This window comes from Miscanthus floridulus, chromosome 19 (assembly GCF_019320115.1).
Source record: "Miscanthus floridulus cultivar M001 chromosome 19, ASM1932011v1, whole genome shotgun sequence".
Taxonomy (NCBI): domain Eukaryota; kingdom Viridiplantae; phylum Streptophyta; class Magnoliopsida; order Poales; family Poaceae; genus Miscanthus; species Miscanthus floridulus.
This window is the reverse complement of record NC_089598.1, coordinates 85030775-85053886: the sequence shown is the minus strand read 5'-3', so window position 1 is coordinate 85053886 and position 23112 is coordinate 85030775. Positions and strand designations below refer to the sequence as shown.

Genomic DNA, 23112 nt, shown 5'->3' with positions numbered 1-23112 from the left:
TCGGCTCAGGACTCCCCGACCAGAGCAGCGGGCGGGGCATCCTCCGGCTACAAGTCGAGCGACGCACGGGTGCCAGTCTGCTCCTCGGACCGCCTGGCTTGCTCGACTGCGTTCGTGGTAGGCGGGGCATCCTCCAGCTGCAAGTCGCGCAATGGCACCGGTCCAGGCGACGCACGGGTGCCAATTCGCTCCTCGGACCGCTCGGCTTGCTTGGATGCATCCGCGGCAGGCAGGGACGGGACTGGTGATGCCACCAAGGGATGCGGTGACCGCGTCCGCTTTGCCTCCCGTTCGCCAACGGCATTCGTGCTTGCTGCATGCTTCCTCGGCACGAGAACCACCACGCGCCTCTCCGCGTCCTGCTCATCACCAGCAGACATCGCCACAGGGTCGCAACGCTCCACCGAGGTCACAACGACCTCCCGACTTTCCTCCTCAGAGAAAACCATGTCATCCACATATGTGGGATCCTCTGATGCGAGCTCCAACTTGACATCGCTCCTATGTTCCCCGACCTTCACGCATCAAGAGATCTCATGCTCCTGCTCTTGCTTCCGCCGAACCTCTCTGGTTCTCTTCTTCTTCCTAGCATCCGCCACCTCCTTCTGGGTGACCTACCAGGCCACGCCCTCCAGTCCCTTGGGAAAGTGCAGCCAGGACTTGTAAACTCCAAGCCCCTATGGAACGGGTGGCTCAAAATCAAAAAATAGGAAAGCAGAGGAAGAAGCACGGACTAAATAGAAGGGAGCATACCAGTCTGGACACGATCGCAGAGTTGAAAGGTGTGGGCTTCCCATCGACCCTCTCTTTGGGCTTCAGCTACAGCACCCGGGCAAGGTGACTCCAGACCTCATCGTCCGGCAGCTCCTCCGACGACGCACGGGCCAGGTCCGATGGGCCGCTGTACTTCCACATTGGCTATGTCCTCTCCGCCAATGGCGCAACCCAGCAGTGGTAGAGGGAGTGGAACACCCGCACCCCATCAAGGCCGCGCCGCACGAGCTTCTAGAGCTCCTCCTCGATGATCTCCACCTTCTTCTTCTCCTGACGGGTACAACCCCACGACCAACTATCCTGCTTCTCCGGCCTCCCGCCAGTGAACGCTAGGAACGACACCTCCACCGGATTCCTGATATAAAACCACTCCCCGTGCCACCCTCGGGTGGAGTCGCAGGGGATGTACGTGGGATATGAGCCTCCCATGCTCGGTTTCCTCTACAAGGAGAAAACCCCCACCAGTGCGACCTCGGTCGGATTCCCCACCATCAAAGCTCTCTCAAAGAACAGCCACCGGAAGAAGTCCGTGCGCGGCTCCATCCTGAGGAAAGCCTCATAGACGGTGATGAAGCCAGTGATGTGCAGTACCCCCATCGGATTAAGGTGTTGCAGCTCTAGACCCCACTCATTGAGGGGCCCACGTAGAAACTAGTGCGCGGGGTATCCTAACCCATGCTCATGGAAGGTGAGAAAAGAAACCACCTCATCAGGCCAAGGTTGTGGGAACTCCTCCCTCTCGGGAGCTCTTCGGTGCGCCACCTCCTTCGGCGGTAGAAACCCCTTCACGGCGAAGGCCTTGAACACCGACTCCCTCACAGTGGACGACCTCCAGTTCGACATTTTGCTCTGAGATCGCAAAAGGATTTGTGAGTTTTTCTCTTCTCCCTCGCTCTCTCCCTTTTATTTCCTAGAAACCGCCGCGGCTCTCAAGAACGCTCTCGGCAAGAAGGAAAAGGAAAGGAGACGGCGGATGAGGAATAGGTGAAAAAATAGGGCCAAAACCTTCTTCCTTCTCCTACTTAAGGAAAAGAGTACAACAGTTAGGGGAGGGCACGCCGATCGGAAAAGACGAAACGACAGAGCGAAAAACGCTCTCTTTCCCATTTAATGCAGGTGAGACGCGCCTTGACCGATGAGACATGCCCTGCCCGATGGAATGGCTCCTGATCAGATGGGACATGGCATGGGTATGGCCCACCACTACTACACGCCAGCCACTACCGCACGCCGGGCACAAGAACCAAAGCACCACCGCACATAGGTGGCTGTCTGCATCCCCAGGCAGGACTTAGAAAAAACCCAAAACAAGATCTCTGCCAGGAGAGACCGTTGGGCTTCTTAAGTCGATCAAACAGCTCAGGAAACACACCGAGAGGCAGGTAGGGACCAAAGGGACGCCCCATGTAGGCCATGCCGACTCCATCACGAACGACGAACACGGGTCCCGGTCAGACATTTCTGACTGGAGCTCTTCAAACCCCGTCACTCGAGTCATCAAGGTAATACTACCGACCCCTACTATTTCCTTATAACCATTTCATACATCCATACGCGCATCCATTCCATACGCTCGTGCCCCCCGGATGATTCGGGCCTTAAACCGCCTGGAGGCTTAGGAACTAAGCATCGCACATGTTGCGAAATGCATCACAACGCTCCGTGTTGCGTCACGAAGCGGCAGTTGCCTCATTCGACATGATCAACGATCGACCGGGGTTTGAAGGACCGGCCCACGAAGGGCTCGAGGCCGCCCCACGTCAAATAGAGCCAGGGGAGAAAAACACAGATGAGCCTTGTGCGGCCCTCTCCCAGTCTGGCAGATAGGGTCATCTCAACCTTCTCATTCGATCCTAAGCCTCTGCCAAGCCCATAGAATCTCCATCGAGGGGACGCCATTAGGCCACCCGGGTCAGTCTCCAGAATGACCTAGGCATCTGCTGGGTTGTAGGTAAAGGAGCCATGGAATGTCACAAGAGGGCTATGCTGACCCCATCACGAATGATGGACCCGGATTCCGCTCGATCATACCCATTAGCGAACTCACCGAGCGCGTCACTCGAGCCCGAGTGATTAGGACAAGCAACAAAACTCAGCCCCTCCGGTTGTGAGGAACCGAGGATGGGGTAACACACACAAACTCAAACCGACCCCTACTAAAGCCCAATGGGCCTCGAGGGCTCAAGACACAAAACGCCTGGGTCTGTGACCCTGAACTTGCCCCATCCGGCTACGCTTCGACTGCACTCCAAAACTACCTGGGTCTACGACCCCGAACTCGCCCCATCCGGCTATGCTTCGACTACACTCCAAAACTACCTAGGTCTGTGACCCCGAACTCGCCCCATCTGGCTACGCTTCGACTGCACTCCAAAACTACCAGGGACCGTACCCTGTACACCTATAGGAACAGCACTCTGCAACCACCTTGACACAAATAGTATTGTAGGCGCTGACATTTTCCCTAAAGTATTGTGGGCACCATTAAACTCCCATACGGTAAGGCCCCCCACGTGCCTCTAGGCATCGACAGTGTTGTGGGCGCCGACATTTACCGTACTAAGTGAACATGGTGAAACTCCTCACATACCTTAGGGCATCAACAGTATAGCAGGTACCGACATCTACCATACCCGAACAAAATGACATAGCCTCCCACGTGCATCCGACATCCAACAGTGTTGTGGGCGTCTACCGTCATCCTGTACCCACCAGCGTGGGCAACAAGACTTAGAAGCATACATACTCTCTCCCCCTCACTTGTAAGGCCATCCCCTTCATCTATAAAAGGGGATGCGCTCTCTCCCAACATTCAGGTGATTCCAGATTCATTAGATCGACCAAGTTCACTAGCACACAACCACAGAACCGCCAGGTTTGAACCACAAGCACACGCTTGAACACTTAGGTCATAGCGGAGCTCCTGTCGCTCTTGGCCTTTCCGACCGGAGCTTGGCCGGACCTCTTGTACCCCCCATTGTTCTCCTTCTCGTTTGTAACCCCACTGCAAACTTCGAGCACCTAGGCTCTGGAATAAAGTCATCGACCGACTCAAACTAGACATAGGGAACGTTGCCTGAACCAATATAAACCCTGTGTCATTGAGTGCTTGGCCACCTCTGATAACAATGTACGGCAAAACTACAAATATTTACTTGTTGGTCACTTTCTGCACCGACACATAGATTCTAATTCATTTCTCTAATAGCAATGTGAAGTCCAATCTATAAGCTTGGTGAAGACTAATCATCAATAACAAAATCCATTCTTCACTCATATGAAATATGAACCACTAATGATCAAGTGCACTAGTTCTTGTTGTGGTTGACTTGCTTTATTTACTATTGCTTGCTTGAGAGCACCAAATGTGAGAAACCACTTGAATTCCAATGATTTGCTCTCCTTTGAGTGTTGCTTGCTTTCTAGATCAACCCTTTTCATTTTCTTCAACTAAACATCTCAAATGTTCCTTAGATCACCATTTCTATTTTAGCCTTCCAAGCCCTTGGTAGCACATATTAGTTTAAGCATTGTGTCCCCCTTTATAGTATGACTTTTCCTATACTCAAATTCGAAATATAAAAGAATTTAAACCTCCTTTGAGTTTGAAGCCTTCAACATTTGTAATTGGGGGCTCCTCCATTTCGTATAACATCCTCGAACATAGATTCCCTGCTTGTCATCTCGATAAATCTCATTAGTTCTCTAATTGTGCGGTCATCATCACCAAAACCCACAATTAAGGCTTGATTGCACTTTCAATGTCCCCCTTTTTGGTGATTGATGACAACCCAATTAGAGCTTACAAAAGATATGAAATATAACTGAGATTTTTCGAGCCATGGGTGTAGAGCCTCCCCCTTAATATGTGAATGGAGAGTTGAATTCTCAAATTTTGCATAATAGGCCAAGATTCACATTTTTAGTGAAAGTGATGGAGCTCCCCCTACATCCATGCTCCTATGGGGTGCTGCACACTGTGTCAAGTAAATCATCATAATGCGAATGACAGGTTATGCACAACAAAGATTACTATGACAGCTGGGTGCGACATTGCCACTTCTTAGCCGTAGCACTACCGTAGAGCGGCATTGCTAGGCTTAGGCGCGGCGCTGCCGGCTACAACATCACAAGTTTAATCAAACACCACACAACATGTAATATATAAAATGACAAGCATTCTAGCATAGATATATCACAAGCTACATCACAGAAGTAATACATGTCCATATCATACACATATAGAGTACAAAGGTAGCATTATTACACAAATTAGAGTTTTGAGCTACTCATGAACTCACAACCTAGTGAAGACTACTTCTGAACGGATAGAACATGAACCTCCTGCTGCAGCAACCACTTCATGGTGTCAAAAACTTGTTGACCCCCCTAATTTTCTCCCCATTTGGCATAAAGCACCAAAAAGAGAAGAAAAGAAGAAATGTCAACGAACTCACTCCTCATCTTCTAGGATGTCATCCTAGTCGACATCCTCGCCACTAGCAACCCCACCACCTGCAGCAGCCCCCTCACCGCCATCATCATCATCGTCGTCATCGAAGGACACCACCGCCCTCCCTTGGCGATGGGTGGTCGAAGTATGGCGAGTGCATCTGGTGCTCCTCCTCAAGGACGCTAAGGTTGAACCCAAGGACATGTGAGGATCAAACTCCGACTGCTCCACTTCCTGCTATTCCTACTCCTCAGTATCCTCTAAATCCATGTTGGAGAGACTAGGGAGATCATCAAACCTTGGCGGTGACTCAACTAGAGGAAGGGGTGGCAGCCTTGCATGCTCTCTAGCCTCCTGATTCACCTCACGGTTCTCCAACCGGTCCTCATAGGCGGTCCTCGCTGCATAGGTACAAGTAGTGAAAATGGCCTTGATCCATTTCCCAAACTTTTCCATCTTCTTTCCCTTATGAGACCTAGAGCGAGAGGACTTGGGAATGTCCTCTACTGAAGGAGAGCGTCTCACTGCCTTGCTAGCACCTAAGGCTTGGGTCTTCTCAATCTTGTAGACAGTGTGGAGACCATCCTTGTCAAAATTGTAACCAGTGACCCTTCCAATCATGAACATGAGATAGGGAGCATAGGACAACCCCTTTCTCCCATCATCTATGGCAATCCTCAGCTCACGCCATAGGAATCGAGGGACATTGAACCTGTCACCTCCAGGAGCGAACCTCGCAAGTACATTTCTCACATACCCATGAAGATCTAAAGCTGCTCCATCCTTGGGATTTATAGTGTGCCTGATTAGGTTGTTCAAGATGTAGTAGTAGCTTTGCAAGCCACTAACTTTCCCATCTACGCTTCTCCTATCAATCCACATGTATGCAATGTCTCTGATCTCTGCTCTAGCCTCATCATGGATATAAGTGAATCCACGCTCCTCCTCATGAAAACCAAGGATCTAGCTAAAGGTCACAAAGTCAACACGGTAGTGTCGTCCCTCAGTCATCCAGTGTATCTCATCGGTATAGATGTCATAGAAGAAGGTAGCATGGAACTGAGCTAGCACTTCCTCATTCCAATTATATCTGAAACTCATGAGATCAGAGAGACCAAAGTTCTCACAAGCCCTGATTACTCTATAGAATTTAGGCTCATTCTTCTCCTTCATTTCCTCCCAGTCAACATACTGCATCTTGATAATTTTTTACTTCTTCGAGTTGAAGACCACAGAGGCATAGAAGTTAGAATGGAATTCATTTCAAAACCTGTAGTCAACCCCCAAATCCTTTGGCTACTCATATGGGTTATTCTCACGTGCTTCTTCCACCAACTTCTGCTTTCCCGCATAATTGATCACGGGATGAGCACGTGTATTAGCTGGACATCTCATGATCACCTCCTCTAGATAATCTTTGATATAGCCTCTATCAAACTCCTCAAGGTGAGGTGGAGTATCTAGGCAAGCACCGGAAGGGTTGGTGCAGCCAACCCTCTCCAAGTTCTCCTCTTGGATCAACCGATCTCTCCTCTCCCTGTCTCTAGCAGCCCCTCTGCCTGTTGCAGAACTGCTGCCTACTACTATCCTCCCACGACCACATCGAGGAGGATCCTTGTCACAAGGCTCGGCCATGTTTCGCTTCCCCCTCCGATCATCATCTCCTCTGAAAGCCATCTATGCAAATGAATATAGGTCCAAATAAGAAACTGTATATGAGGGGTATAGAAGAACACTTGTAAAACACTCCGAAGAGATGAGATGATTCAAATCCCAAGTTCGGAAAGCACCATGAACCAAACTGGTCAGAAGGTGCAACACTGCCGCACCCTAGGGGTGGCACTGCCGCACTTAGTGCTTCACCTCTCCCATGATTCATTTCTTCTCAACTATTTAGATTATTTCTCAACCATTCTTCTAAACCACTAGACAATCTCAGAAAGAAATAGACCTAATAAACACATGGAGTTATCTACAGTATAGGTAAAGTAGCTATATGTTTAAGATAGAAATAAATCTGGTGCACAAATCCAACTAAAATAGAGAATCATCGATGGAACATCATCTAAATTTGTATAATCATGCTGTTGTGCGCGGCACTATTGCACCCAACATGCGACACTACCACGAGTACAGATGATGCTCTACCAATGAATTTGTGTTTTGATTCAATTCATCCATCAAACTTGCTTCTATCCTAATCATGCAGCCACTAGAAACCATTTTCCAATCAAAGTAGAACTCCATGACATAGATCAGGATGGATTAGGGTTTCACCTTGACTTTCTCACATATTGGGGAGGAAAGGGAGGAAATGGCTCCGCCCAAGAGCCTCAACAGCTACTGGCGATGACAAGGAAAGCCAGCAGCCGATGTGGCACCACCGTGGCACGGCATAGAGGCACGGTGACGGCGAGGCGGTGTGGACGCGCGAGACAGAGCGAGGGAGAGCAGCGCGTCGGGTAGAAGGGAGAGAGAGGGAGTTACCTTGGGGCCAAAAAAGATAAGGGGAAAGATGGGCCCCACAGTAACTATCATTGTGGGCCGAATTCCGATTGGAATTCAAAGTGCGGCACTACCGCTTGCCATACGCGGCACTGCCACAGGGCAGGCACAGCACAGCCGCACTCCCCAGAATAGCAAGAACTAGCTACTAACTAAATAACTCTATTTATATAGGATATGGACACATATCTCAAGCACACTATGATCAGCAGTAGATAATCAGTACAAACAATGATCATAATACACTTGTAGCTTTTGATAAACATTTTGAAGCACAATATTTAAACCTTTGCAATTCTTTTCTCCTATCCATGCTAGTTCATCAATCAAAGGTGTGCTATAGTTCAAACCACGTTACGAGAATTAAGTATATTTAGCTCACTATGCAAAGCACAAAACCTTGACTCATCAAGAGGCTTAGCGAAGATATCGGCTAGTTGCTTTTCGGTGCTCACATGGTGAATTTCGATATCTCCTTTGGCTTCATGGTCTCTCAAGAAATAATGTCGGATGTCTATGTGCATAGTTCTTGAGTGGCTTACGGGATTGTTTGCTAGCTTTATGGCACTTTTATTGTCACATAAGAGTTGGATTTTGGTAAATCGACATCCAAAATGTTGAAGGGTTTGCCTCATCCAAAGTAGTTGAGCACAACATGCGCCGGCTACAATATACTCGGCCTCAGCAGTGGAAAGGGCAACATAATTTTGCTTCTTATAACTCCAAGACACTAGGGACCGTCCAAGGAATTGACATGTCCCCGAAATGCTTTTTTGATCTACTTTGCAACCGGCGTAATCGGAATCCGAATACCCATGTAGATCAAACTTAGAGCCCTTAGGATACCACAAGCCAAGGTTAGGAGTGTGTACTAAATATCTCAAGATTCTCTTAATAGCCACTAAGCGACACTCTTTCGGGTTAGCTTGAATCTAGCACACATGCACACACTAAGCATAATATCGGGCCTAGATGTGCACAAATAAAGTAGAGAGCCGATTATGGAACAATATACCTTGGTATTCATGGCTTTCCCTTCAACATTTAGATCAAGATATCTATTGGTTGGCATGGGAGTTTTGATAGGCTTGGCATTCACCATGTCAAACTTCTTGAGCATATCATGGGTGTACTTTGTTTGACTAAAAAAAGTTCTATTCTTCACTTGCTTGATTTGAAATCCAAGGAAGAACTTCAATTCACCCATCATGGACATCTCAAATCTCTTCGTCATGATCCTACTAAAATCCTCACAAAAAGTATGATTAGTACTTCCAAATATTATGTCATCGACATATATTTGGCATACAAAGATATCTTTACCAACTTTGTGAGTGGAAAGGGTAGGATCAGCTTTGCCTATTTCAAAGCCTTGATTAAGCAAAAATTCCTTAAGGCATTCATACCATGCTCTTGGTGCTTACTTAAGCCCATAGAGCGCCTTTTGGAGTTTATAAACATGGTTAGGGAACTTGGGATCTTCAAAGCCCGGTGGTTGCTCAACATAGACAAGTTCTTAAATAGGACCATTGAGGAATGTACTCTTCACATCCATTTTATATAGCTTGAAATTGTGATGAGCGGCATAGGCTAGAAGCATTCAGATTGCTTAAAGCCTTGCCACCGGTGCATATGTTTTTTCAAAGTCCAAGCCCTCTACTTGAGTGAAACTTTGAGCAACCAATCTTGCCTTGTTCCTTGTCACCACGCCATTCTTATCTTGCTTGTTGTGGAAGACCCACTTGGTGCCAATGACATTGGTATTGGGTATCTCCACCAAGATCCATACTTGATTTCTTTCGAAGTTGTTGAGTTCTTCTTGCATGGACATCACCCAATCTAGGTCTCGAAGTGCTTGTTCTACCTTAAGAGGTTCCAAAGAGGAAACAAATGAGTAATATTGGCAAAAGTTTGCTAAATGTGAATGAGTTGTTACCCCATTTCGAAGACTCCCAAGGATGTTGTCAATGAGATGATCCCGTTGTATTGTTTGCCTTAGCCTTGGATGTTCAATGGCTTCTTGTTTATCTTTTGGATCTTCATCATTTTCTTGCTCAAATATGGGTTGTAGGTCTTGTCCATGAGCTAGAGTTGAATCAGCTGCTGCTGACTGTGTAGGCACGACACTGCCGCTCTCAAGCATGGCACTACCGTGTGTAGGAGTTGCAGCAGGGGTCTGCTGCTGTTCAGCATCAGGTGCGTCAGCAAAAATCGATGCAATAGCAATTTGAGGAACCTCCACTTCAGTGGCTTCTTCTTCCTGTGGTCTAATATCACCAATAGCCAATTGCTTGATTGCTTCACATGGTGGATGCTCCTTTCCTACAATACTTGAGTCAACTTGCTCAACTTAAAAGCCATTAGATTCATTAATTGTCACATCTACCGCTATTTCAACTCTTCTGGAGGTTTTGTTGAAAACATGGTACGCATGCTCATTTGATCCATAACTAAGAAAAAAATCTTCATCAACTTTAGGTGTGAACTTAGAGGTTTTGGGTTTCTTATTAAGTATGAAACACTTGCACCCAAACACTCTAAAGTATGACACCTTATTCTTGTTACCAGTTAGAAGCTCATATGAAGTTTTCTTCAACTTCTTGTGTAGGTATACGCAGTTGATGACATGTCAAGTGGTGTTGACGGCATCACACCAAAAGATGTCCAATGTCTTGTACTCATCTAACATTGTCCTTGCCATGTCAATGAGTGTATGATTCTTACTCTCTACTACACCATTTTGTTGAGGGGTATATGGAGTTGAAAACTCATGCTTGATGCCCTCTTTATCAAGGAACTCAACTTGAGTGTTCTTGAATTCAGTCTCATTGTCACTTCTTACTTTCTTGATTGGAAGATCAAACTCCTTTTGAGCTCTTCTAACAAATATCTTCACCTTCTCTTGAACTTGGCACTTGTCATACAAGAAAAATACCCAAGTGAAACGAAAATAGTCATCAACAATAATAAGACCATATTTGTTACCCGTGATACTTAGGTTGGCACCTGGTCCAAAGAGATCCATGTGAATTAGCTCCAATGGTTGCTCGATGGTCATGATACTCTTTGGTGGGTGAGGTACGCCAACTTGCTTTTTGGCTTGACAAACACCACAAATCTTATCTTTCTCAAAGTGAACATTTGTTAGTCCAAGGATATGTTTATCTTTTAGAAGTTTGGCCGAGTTCCTCATCCCAACATGGGCTAGTCGGCGATGTCAAAGCCAACCCATGCTAGATTTTGCCACTAAACAAGTCTCAAGCTTAGCTTTACTTTTGTTGAAATCAACTAAGTACAGCTTATTGTTTAATCGACCCATAAAGACAATAGAGGAATCCTCCCTTCTAAAGGTTTCCACACCCTTATCCGTAAAGAGACAATTGTAGCCCATCTCACATAATTGAGAAACGGACAACAAATTGTAACTTAACAAATCAACATGTAATACATTTGTAATTGAATGCTCAAGAGTTATAACAACTTTACCAAGTCCAATCATATCCCATTTGAATTGTCTCCAAAGACAATATTTTCATATGAATGTGTCATCGGGGAATATGATGAAAGCATACTCCTTTCTCCGGTCATATGATTTGTACATCCACTATCAAGCACCAAACTTGATCCACCGGGGAAGTATGCCTGCAAAACAAGTTTAGTTGCTAGTTAGGTCCCCAACTTGACTTGGGGCCTTGTATGTTAGTCACAAGAAATTTAGGAACCCATATAGAAGTATTCCTATATATGTTGGTTTCCTTTCAATATATTTTACAACCACTTTTCTACTGCTATTGTTCTTCAAAACAAAGCATGAAGTCAAGCTTTGTCGAGGAGGTTGGGACCTTGGTTGGTAGGCATACTTGTTCATAGTGCCCCACACTGATTCTTTTGGCTTCTATTGAACCTGTTTCTACTGGGACACCTTCTTGTTGGGCTTAGTTTGATCAGGAACTAAATTGGTAGCCTTCCTATTTTTGTAGGGCATGGCACAACCTCTCTTCACTATGGTACAGCTGTTGTGCGGCATCGCCGCTCGGGGTCACGGCACTGCCGCGATCTGTGCAGGCTGCTCTACACCAATTCTATCTTCTCTCAAACTGCACACACTCATAGCCATTCACAATCTTTCTTCCATTTGTCTTGGCTCCTTTTGTGTGGCCGAGCCCATGCTTGATTGAGGGGAGTCGCCCTTGCTTGAATTGTGGTCCTTTTGGTTCATCCACTTTCTTGTCACTTGCTTGAGCCTTACCATTCAAGCAACCCTTGCCAGTGATCTCATTGAGTCTAGCAATCTCTTTTCTCATGGCCTCCATGTTTGCAAGGTTAGTGGAATAAGCGTTCAAATTGAGATTATGACATTTTTCACAACCTTGGCTAGTAGAGGGAGTAGAGGTATCCTTTGCCTTAGAAGGATGTAAGTTGCTATCCCAAAGAATGTTATATTGCAACTTAAGTTCTTTGTGCTTTTCATCTAAGTCACAATACTTTTTCTTGAGAGCAATATTTTCTTTCTTTATGATAGCATGGTCCCCTTGCTCTTTGGCCAAAGCCTTGCGCAAGGATTCCACCTCACTTCTCTCTAATGCAAGAGCTTCCTTGCTAGTAGTGTAGAGATCCTCTTGTTGGATAAGAGTTTTCTCTCTAGATTCTAGCTCGGCTTGGACACTCTCTAAATCCTCCATTAGCTTAGTGATGAATAATTTAGTCTTTTCATCCAAATTTTTAGTTATCATGTTTATTTCTTTATCACTAGATTCATCATCACTAGAGCTATCACTAATGTCATTACTAGAGATATCATTAGGAGGTGGAGGTGGAGGTTTGGCCTTGGATTTAGATTTTACCTTCTCACCCTTTGCCATAAGACAAATATGAGGGGAGTAGTAGTCATCATCGGACATGTTGTTAAAGAGCCTTGGTGTAGAAGATGGCTTGTGGATAGCTACGGTTGCAACTTACTCATCTTCTTCACTTGAGCTCTCAATAGTTGAATCCCATTCATGCCCAATGTGAGCTTCTCCCATGTATTTCTTGTTCTTTCTATGGTCGGCCTTGTCCTCCTTCTTGTCTTTCTTATACTTAGTGTCGTTGATCTCATGTGGGCACTTGGCAATAAAGTGGTCGGTGCTACCACAATTGTAGCATGTCCTTTTCTTCTTGTTTGAAAACTTTCTCTTCACTACCTTGTAGCCTTGCTTCTTTAGCCCTTTGTGAAACCTCTTCATAAAGAGAGCAACATCATCAACCTTCTCATATTGATCATCATCATTTTCACTCTCACTTGAGGATGATGTAGTCTCTATTCTTTCTTGAACTTGCTTGGTTGCTTTGGGCTTGCTTGTTGGAGCTTGCTTGTTGATCTTGGACTTGCTAGTAGAGCCTTGCTTGCTTGATTTGTTGGCCTTGAGTGCAATATCCTTGATCTTGATGCCTTGTAGCTTTGCTTGCAACTCTCCAAGCTTCTTTCTCTCATTTGCTTCTTCTCTTTGCATGTCAAAGGTTAAGATCCTCCCAAGTATATCATTTGGTGTGAAGTACTCAAACTTCTTGTCTCTAATTAGAGTCACTATGGTCTTATTTCTTGGTGAATAAGCCTTTAACATAATCTTGACAACTTTGTGATCATCAAGCTCATCACAACCATAGCCCCTAATTTTGCCAACCATAGTCATCAATCTATCGAACATCTCTTGTGGTCCTTCTCCATCCAAGATAACAAACCGATTAAGCTTGGACATCATCAAATCAATTCTTGCCTTTCTCACTTTGTCAACCCCTTCATGTGCAAGGTGCAAAGTATCCCATATTTGTTTGGCAACATCAACACCAATCACTCTATTGTACTCATCACCATCCAAAGCACTAAGTAGCACACTAGTGTCTTGACCATTGAGGTGAATGATTCTCATTTCTTCCATTGTTAGATTCTTGGGATCAACCGGTGGCCCAAACCCATTGTAAACAACTTCCCAAATGCCAGGATGAAGACCTATAAGATAGGCTCTCATCAAGTACTTCTACTTGGCGAAGTTAGTCCCATCGAAATGAGGTAACTTGCCCATGGGAAAACTGATGAAAGATTTACGATCATGGTTAGTCATGGACATAGAGGAATAGTTAAAGGATACAGCAGCATATTTGTTGTTGTCGTCATCCTTGCCCTTTCCTTTCTTATCCTTCCTTCTATTCTTGATCACTTGAAAGGACTCATCATCATCTCCATCTTCGGAACTACTTGATAGCTCACTTGAAGATGCATTAGTTGCTTCTGCTTCTTCTTTCTTCTTCCTTGCTTCTCTTTCCTTTCTTCTTGCTTCTCTCTTGAGCTTTCTTTCTTCTTTTCTTTACTTTTTTTCTTCTAACCGCTACTGCTCCTTCTTCTACTCTCTAGCTTCTCTTTTGAGCTTTCTAGCTTCCTTTCTCTTTCTTCTCTCATCTTTATTGAGAGCTCTTTCGGCATCGGTAGCCTCAAGACGCGGGAGCATGGTGTTGCTTGCTGTCGACACGCTTAGCTCGCTGATGTCGGTGTCATGCAGATCAACCCACTCTGGATCAACATCTACCGGCTTCACGCCACTAGTTCCTCCTCCGGGCTCCATACTTTAGGAGGTGAAGCGTACATGAGGTAACCTGCTCTGATACCACTTGAAGGATCTCCGGTTAGAATAGAGGGGGTTGAATATGCCTGTTAAAACAAGAACTCAAGCAGATGTCAAATTTCACCCATGGCACTGTCGGACAGCGGCACCGCAGGGCCAGAACAGCGGCATTGCCACACCTACAGACAACTTCAAGTCACTATTTAAAATAAGTGAATGGAAACTTAGATCGAAGAAATTCCTTATCTTTCTGAAGGTATGAGATTCATAAATCGAGAGCTAGAAGTGGTAGGAACACCACACACAAGTAGATCGACCACAAACCCTAGAAACCACCTCAACAATAATATGAAATACAAGTGAAGTAAATCAAGTACAAGGTGACACAATGATTTATCCCGTGGTTGAGCACGCCACTAAGGCTTGCCTAAGTCCATGTTGTTGAGGTTAGCCATTAAGGCTTAGGGCTTTCCAATCCTTCCTCGTTCTCAAGTCAAGAGGCTTAACTCTTGAGATGAGGGGTGAGTTTACTAGCTTCAAGAGTTGGTTACAAACCTCCTGGAGCTGCCACACAAGTTGGCAAGCTCCACGGATGATGCTCTAGCCGGCTAGGAGCCAAACTCCAAGAGTAACAAACACTACCGCTGGCCAAAACGTGAACCAAGTGTTGTTTAGAGTTTGGGAATCAGTGGATCTATTCTCTAATCGAGTTTGGCACCTTTTTCTCTCAAGGATTGATGGTGAAATCAATGGAGAAGCTTGGGAGCTCAAGGTCACCAATGGAGGAGAGAGAGAAGAGCACCTTTTGTTTTCCCACAAACTGAACAGTTGGGGAAGGAAGAGAGACGTTGGGGAGGAAGGGGAAAAGGTATAAATACCCCCCTATCCCCAACGGTCACTTAAGTCACGGCAGTGCCGCGGCTCAAGTGCGGCAGTGTCTCTCTCTAGGTACGGCACTGCCGCACCAGGCAAGACAGAAAGGATAGGAGTAAGGTGCTGGCTGTCTTGGCTGTGAAACTGAGGATGTATGTGACACATTGAGCACTTGGTAGCACATATTAGCTTAAGTATTGTGTCCCCCTTTATAGTACAACTTTTTCTATACTCAAATTCAAAATATAAAAGAATTTAAACCTCCTTTGAGTTTGAAGCCTTCAACTTTTGTAATTGGGGGCTCCTCCATTTCGTATAACATCCTTGAACATAGATTCCCTGCTTGCCATCTCGATAAATCTCATTAGTTCTCTAAATGTGCCGTCATCATCACCAAAACCCATAATTAGGGCTTGATTGCACTTTCAGTGAGCCTTGCAACATATCCAAGACATTTCACCTCGATGGCATAGGTTGCTCACACAAGTGTACCTGTGGACTAATCACATGTGTATCTTATTCAAACATATATTAGTCCACCTAACGTTGTCACTCAACTACCAAAACCAAACAAGAACCTTTCAGGGGTCAAGGGGCGAAGACACTAACCGGTGGCGGTGGTCGAGGAAGGTGTGGGCGGGGCTCGCAGCTGAGGAAGTAGACGACATGAGAGTGTGGTGAGGAGAAGATAAGATGGAGAGAGAAGCAAAATTTGTTTTTGACTACTAGCGCCTTCATTAGTAGTAAGTACATTCTTTGTGACTACTGTTATATATTAGATTCTCACTCTAATATCTAGCTTCATACAGTTGGAGAGATCAGAATGTACTCATCAGCAGCTTGATAGTACTTTGGAGAATTCATTGAACGCAAATAAAGTAAAACATCAATAACCTATTGGAGTGGTACATTTGAGCTTTTGCATCAGCTTCTGATGGTATGACCTATATCTATTCTTATCCATGGTGAAATTGTCCATATGATACTTAATGTTTTCTGTATATATTAAATAAGCTAGTTTCTAATGACTGGATTTCTGCAGATATTGGCATACATGACACACAACTCTCATACCTAGGGTCCATTTGTGAATAACTCATATTTATTGTCTACAGTGGAAGACATGGATGTGCTGAAAGGCTACGCTCAAGTGCTTAAAGAGTTTCCACAACAACCTCATTTTCTTACACTTTAACATTATCCTGAGACAATACTAAAAGGAATGAAATTGGGTCTGACGGTGGCATTTGATGTCTGCGTGGGAAGAATAAAAAAATCAAGCATAGTAGACAATGAGGGTTCATTTGAAGAGAAAAAACACACGTGCTGAGCTAAAGAAAAATGGAATTGATGTTCAATATGTTGAGTGCTTGCTGGATAAATTGATTAAGTTGAAAGATGAGTACAAAAAACAACTTGAAGAGAAATCCACAGTTCAAGCATAGCAGCAGCAACATATAGGGAAAATCGTGACATATGTACTAAAACTGAAAACAATGAGGTCGGCCTGGCTATGAACAAATGTAACACACACACAAGTACAAAAAACAAATGGAGAAGCTTCTTTTCAGGCGCACATGCCCTAGAGGTACCCACACCGCATCCACCTTCGCGCCCAACCGACCCGCGCCCACTCACACCGCATCCACCATCCACGCCCTACTCGCCCACGCTAGACTGGACCGCCACCCCAACCCTCTTGTTCCCCTACTCCAGTGAGCCATCTTCTCCTCAACTCTGGCAGGCTTAGAAGAGAAGGGGCTCGGGGGAGGCAGGCCGGCTAGGCGGTGTTCGAGTTTTGGCGATGATGGAGGCGGTCGGGCCATGTCGGTGTGGGGGTGTCCATGGCCAGAGCTAGCCGTGGAAGGAGGAGGTCATGGCCGGATTTCACGACGACATGCGGGAGGGGGAAGGGGAAGGAGGTCACCATAGGCGAGGACGAGGACATGGTTGTAGGGTCGAGATGGCGGACTAGAGGGGGTGAATAGTCTTTTCTAAAATCAATCACATCGGCTAACCAAAATAAATGCGGAATTAAAACTATCGGTCTAGACAAGACTACACCCCTCTATCTAAGTTATCAAGCACCTTAAAAAGATCCTAAGCAAGCAACTTAGGCGTCGGGCTAGCTAGAGCTCACCTAATCAATTTTAGAAGCAAGGCACACAAACCTATGCCACTAGTTCTTCAAGCACCGGAGAGCTCCTACACATGCTAGTAGGAAAAGCACAAAGCTTCTAAGCTCACTAGCAATGCTCAATAACAAGGCAACTAATGCCAAATTAGAGAGCGCAAATTACTTAGCTACATAAACTAAGCGATTTAACTAACAAGGTTACTAAAACCAAATTAGTTACACAAGGGAGCTACTTCTATGCTACGCAAGCAAGAAGCTAACTAGCAAGCTACACAAACTAACTAATTATAGGAGAAACTACACAAGCACAATGTATATGAAAGTAATTACAAGCTTGTGTAAGGGGATTGTAAACCAATAGGAAGGGGATGACACAACGATTTTTATCCCGAGATTCACTTGGTTGCCACCGAGCTAGTCCCCGTTGCGTCGACCGCTCACTTGATGGTTCGGCGGCTAATTGGCATCACTCGCCAATCCCACATGTTGGGCACCGTAAGAACCTACCACAAAAGTGAGGGTAGCTCAATGACACGCTCAACTAGTGTTGCTCTTTGCGGCTCCCGAGGGGTGAGCACGGTACCCCTCACAAATCCTTCAGTGGAGCACCGCACAATCTTCTTGCGTGCTTCACGACAGAGAACTCACCACCAAGCCGTCTAGGAGGTGGCAACTTCCAAGAGTAACAAGCACCACCGGCTTACAACTCGATCACCTAGTGCCACTCGATGCAATCTCACAATGCAACACACTAGAATCACTCACTCGCAATGGATTCACACTTCTCGCAGGCACAAGTGAGCTAGAGGCTTGTCAAACCAAGCACACACAAGGGCAACACATCCCCAAGGTGCTCAACCTCAGCCAAGCCCGAGCTCCACCTCTATTTATAGCCCCTAAGCCAAATAGAGTCGTTGGAGCAAAGTTGTTGGTTTCTGCGAGGGCACCGGACATGGCGGTCCCCCTCCCAATAGTCAAATTCCTACCCTAGGGGTGGCGGTGACCACCCAGGCCAACCCCTCGATTCCCTTCCTCTCTTGAAAAATAGGGCGGTGCACCACCGTCACCATGGCGGTGACCATGGCAGTGACCCCCTCGCTCATCCACTGAAACAGCCAGCCTCGGGTAAAAAGTGACGGTGCCACCGGACAACACCTGGCGGTGCACCGGCCTACTCATGGTGGTGTACACCGTCACATCCGGTGACAGCCCTGCTGCTGCTCCTCAAAACCAAGTCCAGGTGGGCACCGCCCTAGGGGTGGCGGTGCCACCGGACATGGCACGGCGGTGCCACCCCCAACTCTTCCTTCTCGGCCGAGGCTAGGTGGGCACTGCCCTTGGGGTGGCATGCGGTGCCACCGGACAGGGGGTGGCGGTGCCACCCAGGCAGCACCCTGAGCCCGGTTTCACCTCCTTTCTTCACCTTTGCAAATGTGCTAACACTGCCAAGTGTTCACCACCTTGTGCACGTGTGTTAGCTTTTCACAAATATTTCTCAAAGGATTAGTCTCTCAATTCTCCATACCACTCAATCCTAGCAATGATGCAAAGTTAGATCACTCAAGTGGCACTAGATGACCGTTATGCAAACAAGTTTCCCCCTCTTAATAGTATGGTCATCTATCCTTAACCCGGTCATAAAGTTCTCTACACACCTATGATCGGTGAAATGAAATGCCCTAGAAATATACCTTTACCTTGTGTATTCTATTCCATCTCCAATGTTGATGCAACACATGCACCAACCAATCACAAATGATATGATCCACTTCATATCATCACGTGACCTTGTTAGTTCATCGATCTTGACTTCACTTACTTTTCACTGTTGCCTTCGTCCATCGGTGCTAAGTCTTGCTCAAGCTTCACCGCCACGTGGTCCATCGGTCCAAAGCCTCCAACTTGCCCTTCACGCTTGCAACCGGTCCATCAAGCCAAGTCTTGTCTTGATCTTCTTCACCTTAGTCACATAACTCAATGTCATGTCTCATATGCAATGAACTCCTTCATCACATGTGTGAGCCTTGCAACATATCCATGCATTTCACCTCCATGGCATAGGTTGCTCACAAGTGTACCTATGGACTAATCACTTGTGTATCTTATTCAAACACATATTAGTCCACCTAAGGTTGTCACTCAATTACCAAAACCAAACAAGGACCTTTCAATCTCCCCTTTTTGGGAATTGATGACAACTCTACAAAGATATGAAAATTAAGCTCATTTCTAGCTAGCACTTCACAAAAGTGTAAATTGCTAACTTGATTTGCATTTTATGCTACTTATCCAACATTTAAGCTCTATGTCAAGATTTGGATAAGCATCATAAAACCCGACTTGGTAGTGATAACTCCCCCTACATGTGTGCTCAAATGGTTTGATTTCAAGTTTACACACATGCATAAATATGAAATTTGTGGGAGTGTTACCACTACTAAGTGATGCTAAGGTGTATAGAATAACCTTTGAAGCATGATATCAATCGGAGTTGCACTTTTAATACCATCTTTTGCATCATGAGTAGCTAAACAACAAAAACACTAGAAACCCCGTGAGATCAACATTATAAGCAAAGTTCTAGTTTTTGCTTGAAAAACACAAGTCTAGCTGCCATCATATGCATGCTAGTTATCATATCATCATTCAAGTTCTATAACTAGCATACAACACACAAGCATGCATATCACATTTAAAAACTTATGCAATGCAAGCAAGCACATGAATATGCACATATCAAATGCAACCAATGAAAGTTCATGAACTTGCTCCCCCTACTTGTGTGCTTCTGTTGTCCAAGAATTTTGATCCTTCTCATTTCTTTGATCCTTCTCAATTCTTCAATGTTGCTCTCTCTTGGTCCGTGTTCAACTTCTACTTCTCCCCATGAGGCCATGATGCATTTACATATCTTTATTCCAACTTCTCCCCCTTTGTCATCAATTTCCATAAAAGGTGTGATTCTTATTTATACAAAGGATTGCATTGGGGTAGATGATTGACACTTGAATCTTGCATTTTTTATGGACAACACCACATATGTTGGAATGACACCTCATGTAGGATCTTTGACCTTGATACCAATTGGTGGAGCACCTCCCCCTATGTCATAGCATGGGTCATCCACTTGATAAACTTGAGTTCTTGTTTGTGAGAGAACTTTTGCTTTACTTGATGATCACTTAAAGTTGAGGATCACTTGTGGAACCACCATTTGATGTGCTAGATACCACTTGTATGAATACCACTTATAGTAATGTGATAATCTAGATTTACCATGTGTAAGAACAATCATGGAACCACTTGTAGGATTTGTCATTTATAACCATTTCTTGAACACTTGTCATCTTCATGAGCTGCTGTGTTTGACTTGAAATAGATTGATTTGCCTAAGCTTTTAAGTCTGGACAGGGGTGCCCATGTCTGGAGCTCGCCGTGGAAGGAGAAGGTCATGGCCAGAGTTCACGACGGCATGCGGGATGGGGGGGGGGAAGGAGGTCGCCGTAGGCAAGGGACGAGGATGGGGTCGAGGGGCGGAGACGCTAGCCGGTGGCGACGGTCGAGGAAGGTGGGGGCAGGGCTCGCAGCGGAGTTAGTAGACGGCAGGAGAGTGTGGTGAGGAGAAGATAGGGTGGAGAGAGAAAAGTAAAATTTGTTTTTGGACTACTAGCTAGCGCCTTCATTAGTAGTAAGTACATTCTTTGTGACTACTGTTATATATTAGATTCCCACTCTAATATCTAGCTTCATACAGTTGGAGAGATTAGAATCTATCCAGCAGCAGCTTGATCTTTGGAGAATGCAGTGAACGCAAATGAAGTAAAACATCAGGAACCTGTTGGAGTGGTACCTTTGAGCTTTGTATCAGCTTCTGATGGTACGACATATATCTATTCTTATCCATAGTGAAATTGTCCATATGATAGTTAATGTTTTCTATATATCAGATAAGCTGGTTTCTAAGGACTGGATTTCTGCAGATATTGGCATACATGAAGGGCTGACTGCTCAAGACACAAGTCTCATACCTAGGCTCCATTTGCGAATAACTCATGTTTATTGTCTGCAGTGGAAGACATGGATGTGCTGAAAGACTATGTGCAAGTGCTTAAAGAGTTTCCACAACAACCTCATTTTCTTCCGCTTCAACAGTATCCTGAGACAATACTAAAAGGAATGAAATTGTGTCTGGCGGTGGCATTTGATGTCTGCGTGGGAAGAATAAGAAAATCAAGCATAGCAGACAATGAGGGTTCATTTGAAGAGAAAAAAAGCACACATGCTAAGCTAAAGAAAAATGAATTTGATGTTCAATATGTTGAGTGCATGCTAGATAAATTGACTAAGTTGAAAGATGAGTACAACAAACATCTTGAAGAGAAATCCGCAGTTCAAGCACAGCAGCAGCAGCATATAGGGAAAATTGTAACATATGTACTAAAACTGAAAACAATGAGGTCGACCTGGCTATGAACAAATGTAACACACGCAAGTACAAAAAAACAAATGGGCAAGCTTCTTTTCAAGTGCACACGACCTAGAGGTGCGGCACCCACACTGCATCCACCGCCGCACCCCACCGGCCCACACCCACGCACACCGCATCCACCGTCCACGCCCCACTTGCCCGCACCAGACCGAACCACCGTCCCAACCCTCTTCTTCCCCAACTCCGGTGAGCCATCTTCTCCTCAACTCTGGCGGGCTTAGAAGAGAAGGGGCTTGGAGGAGGCCGGCCGGCCAGGCGGCTTTAGGGTTCTAGCGACGACGGAGGCGGTCGGGCCAAGTCGGGGCGGGGGTGCCCATGGCCGGAGCTCGCCGTTGAAGGAGGAGGTCATGGCCGGAGATCGTGACAAAAATTTTAGTTTCCAACTACAAATGATAAAAATAAGTAGCCAGCTCAACTGTACTTAGCACTTAGGAACATACGCTAACATACAAAACTAGAACACAAACGGTAGCACAGTTATTAGCTTGATTGCATCTGAACACATATGCACCCCCTAAATCAAGACTTATGACTGGCATATGTACCATTTATTCATATCCTACCCAAACATGCATAACCAACAGCTCTACCGGATATCGCGTGCCAACCGAGTTATAAGCAATCCATTCAATGCATCTATCCAGAACAACATCCAAAAATGTTAGTAATACAAATTCTCATGATTGCTATTCTCTGCACGCTAGGAAGAATGCCATGCATAAAAATAGGGAAAATGAGTTTGAGCAAGGGCTTTACTTATGACTGGGAGATCCATCTCCAGGCCGATGAGCTCGAGGAGCTTGAAGCCATGTTGGGCATGGCGACATTGCTGACCACCAGGTCGAACCGGTTCCCGTCCTTCCTTTCCCTGAGCATGTCCAACGCCGTCTGGGCGTTCATCACCATTGTGGATGATTCCAACCGTAGAAACAAAATCACCCAAAACAATTCATCGTCTGGCCTAAAATTGTATCACAACAAAATCGGAGGAAATAGGGGCGGCTAAGAGACAAGAACACACACCATTGTAGTTGCAATACTTCAGCTGCCTCTCTAGGACCTTGTGGCAGACGCGGTCGTCTTCGACGGTGAGCACACGCAGCCCCGCTGGGAAGGTGTCCGCGGTCATCTCTTCCCCATATCGAAAACGTACACGATCAGTTCCAAGAAAGCAACTGCTGACCACCAAATCCCCGCAAGGAACCCGAGAAGACTTGGACTTTCTTACCTGCTGCAATGTCTGCCGTCCGAGAACCTCCGGGGAGCAACAAAGAGGAAAAAG

The 23112-nt window shown here is 45.7% G+C and overlaps 1 protein-coding gene across 15 annotated transcripts in view; it reads right to left on the bottom strand.

The window, feature by feature from the left end:
- LOC136528009 (two-component response regulator ARR10-like) overlaps positions 1 to 23112 on the bottom strand; it is a 50256-nt gene that overhangs the window by 17752 nt on the left and 9392 nt on the right. For 2 of the 15 annotated variants that reach the window (XM_066520889.1, XM_066520899.1), the window contains 4 exons: positions 23059 to 23085; positions 22854 to 22961; positions 22587 to 22786; positions 21188 to 21497 (listed from right to left, as the gene is read on the bottom strand). In XM_066520889.1, the coding sequence (XP_066376986.1) occupies positions 22587 to 22786; positions 22854 to 22961; positions 23059 to 23085 (335 nt within the window). In that variant the 3' untranslated portion in view covers positions 21188 to 21497. Of the gene's footprint in view, positions 1 to 11234; positions 11375 to 21187; positions 21550 to 21999; positions 22214 to 22246; positions 22962 to 23058; positions 23086 to 23112 lie in introns of those variants that run through there. The other 13 variants (XM_066520891.1, XM_066520896.1, XM_066520888.1 and 10 more) reach the window with 13 other exon arrangements.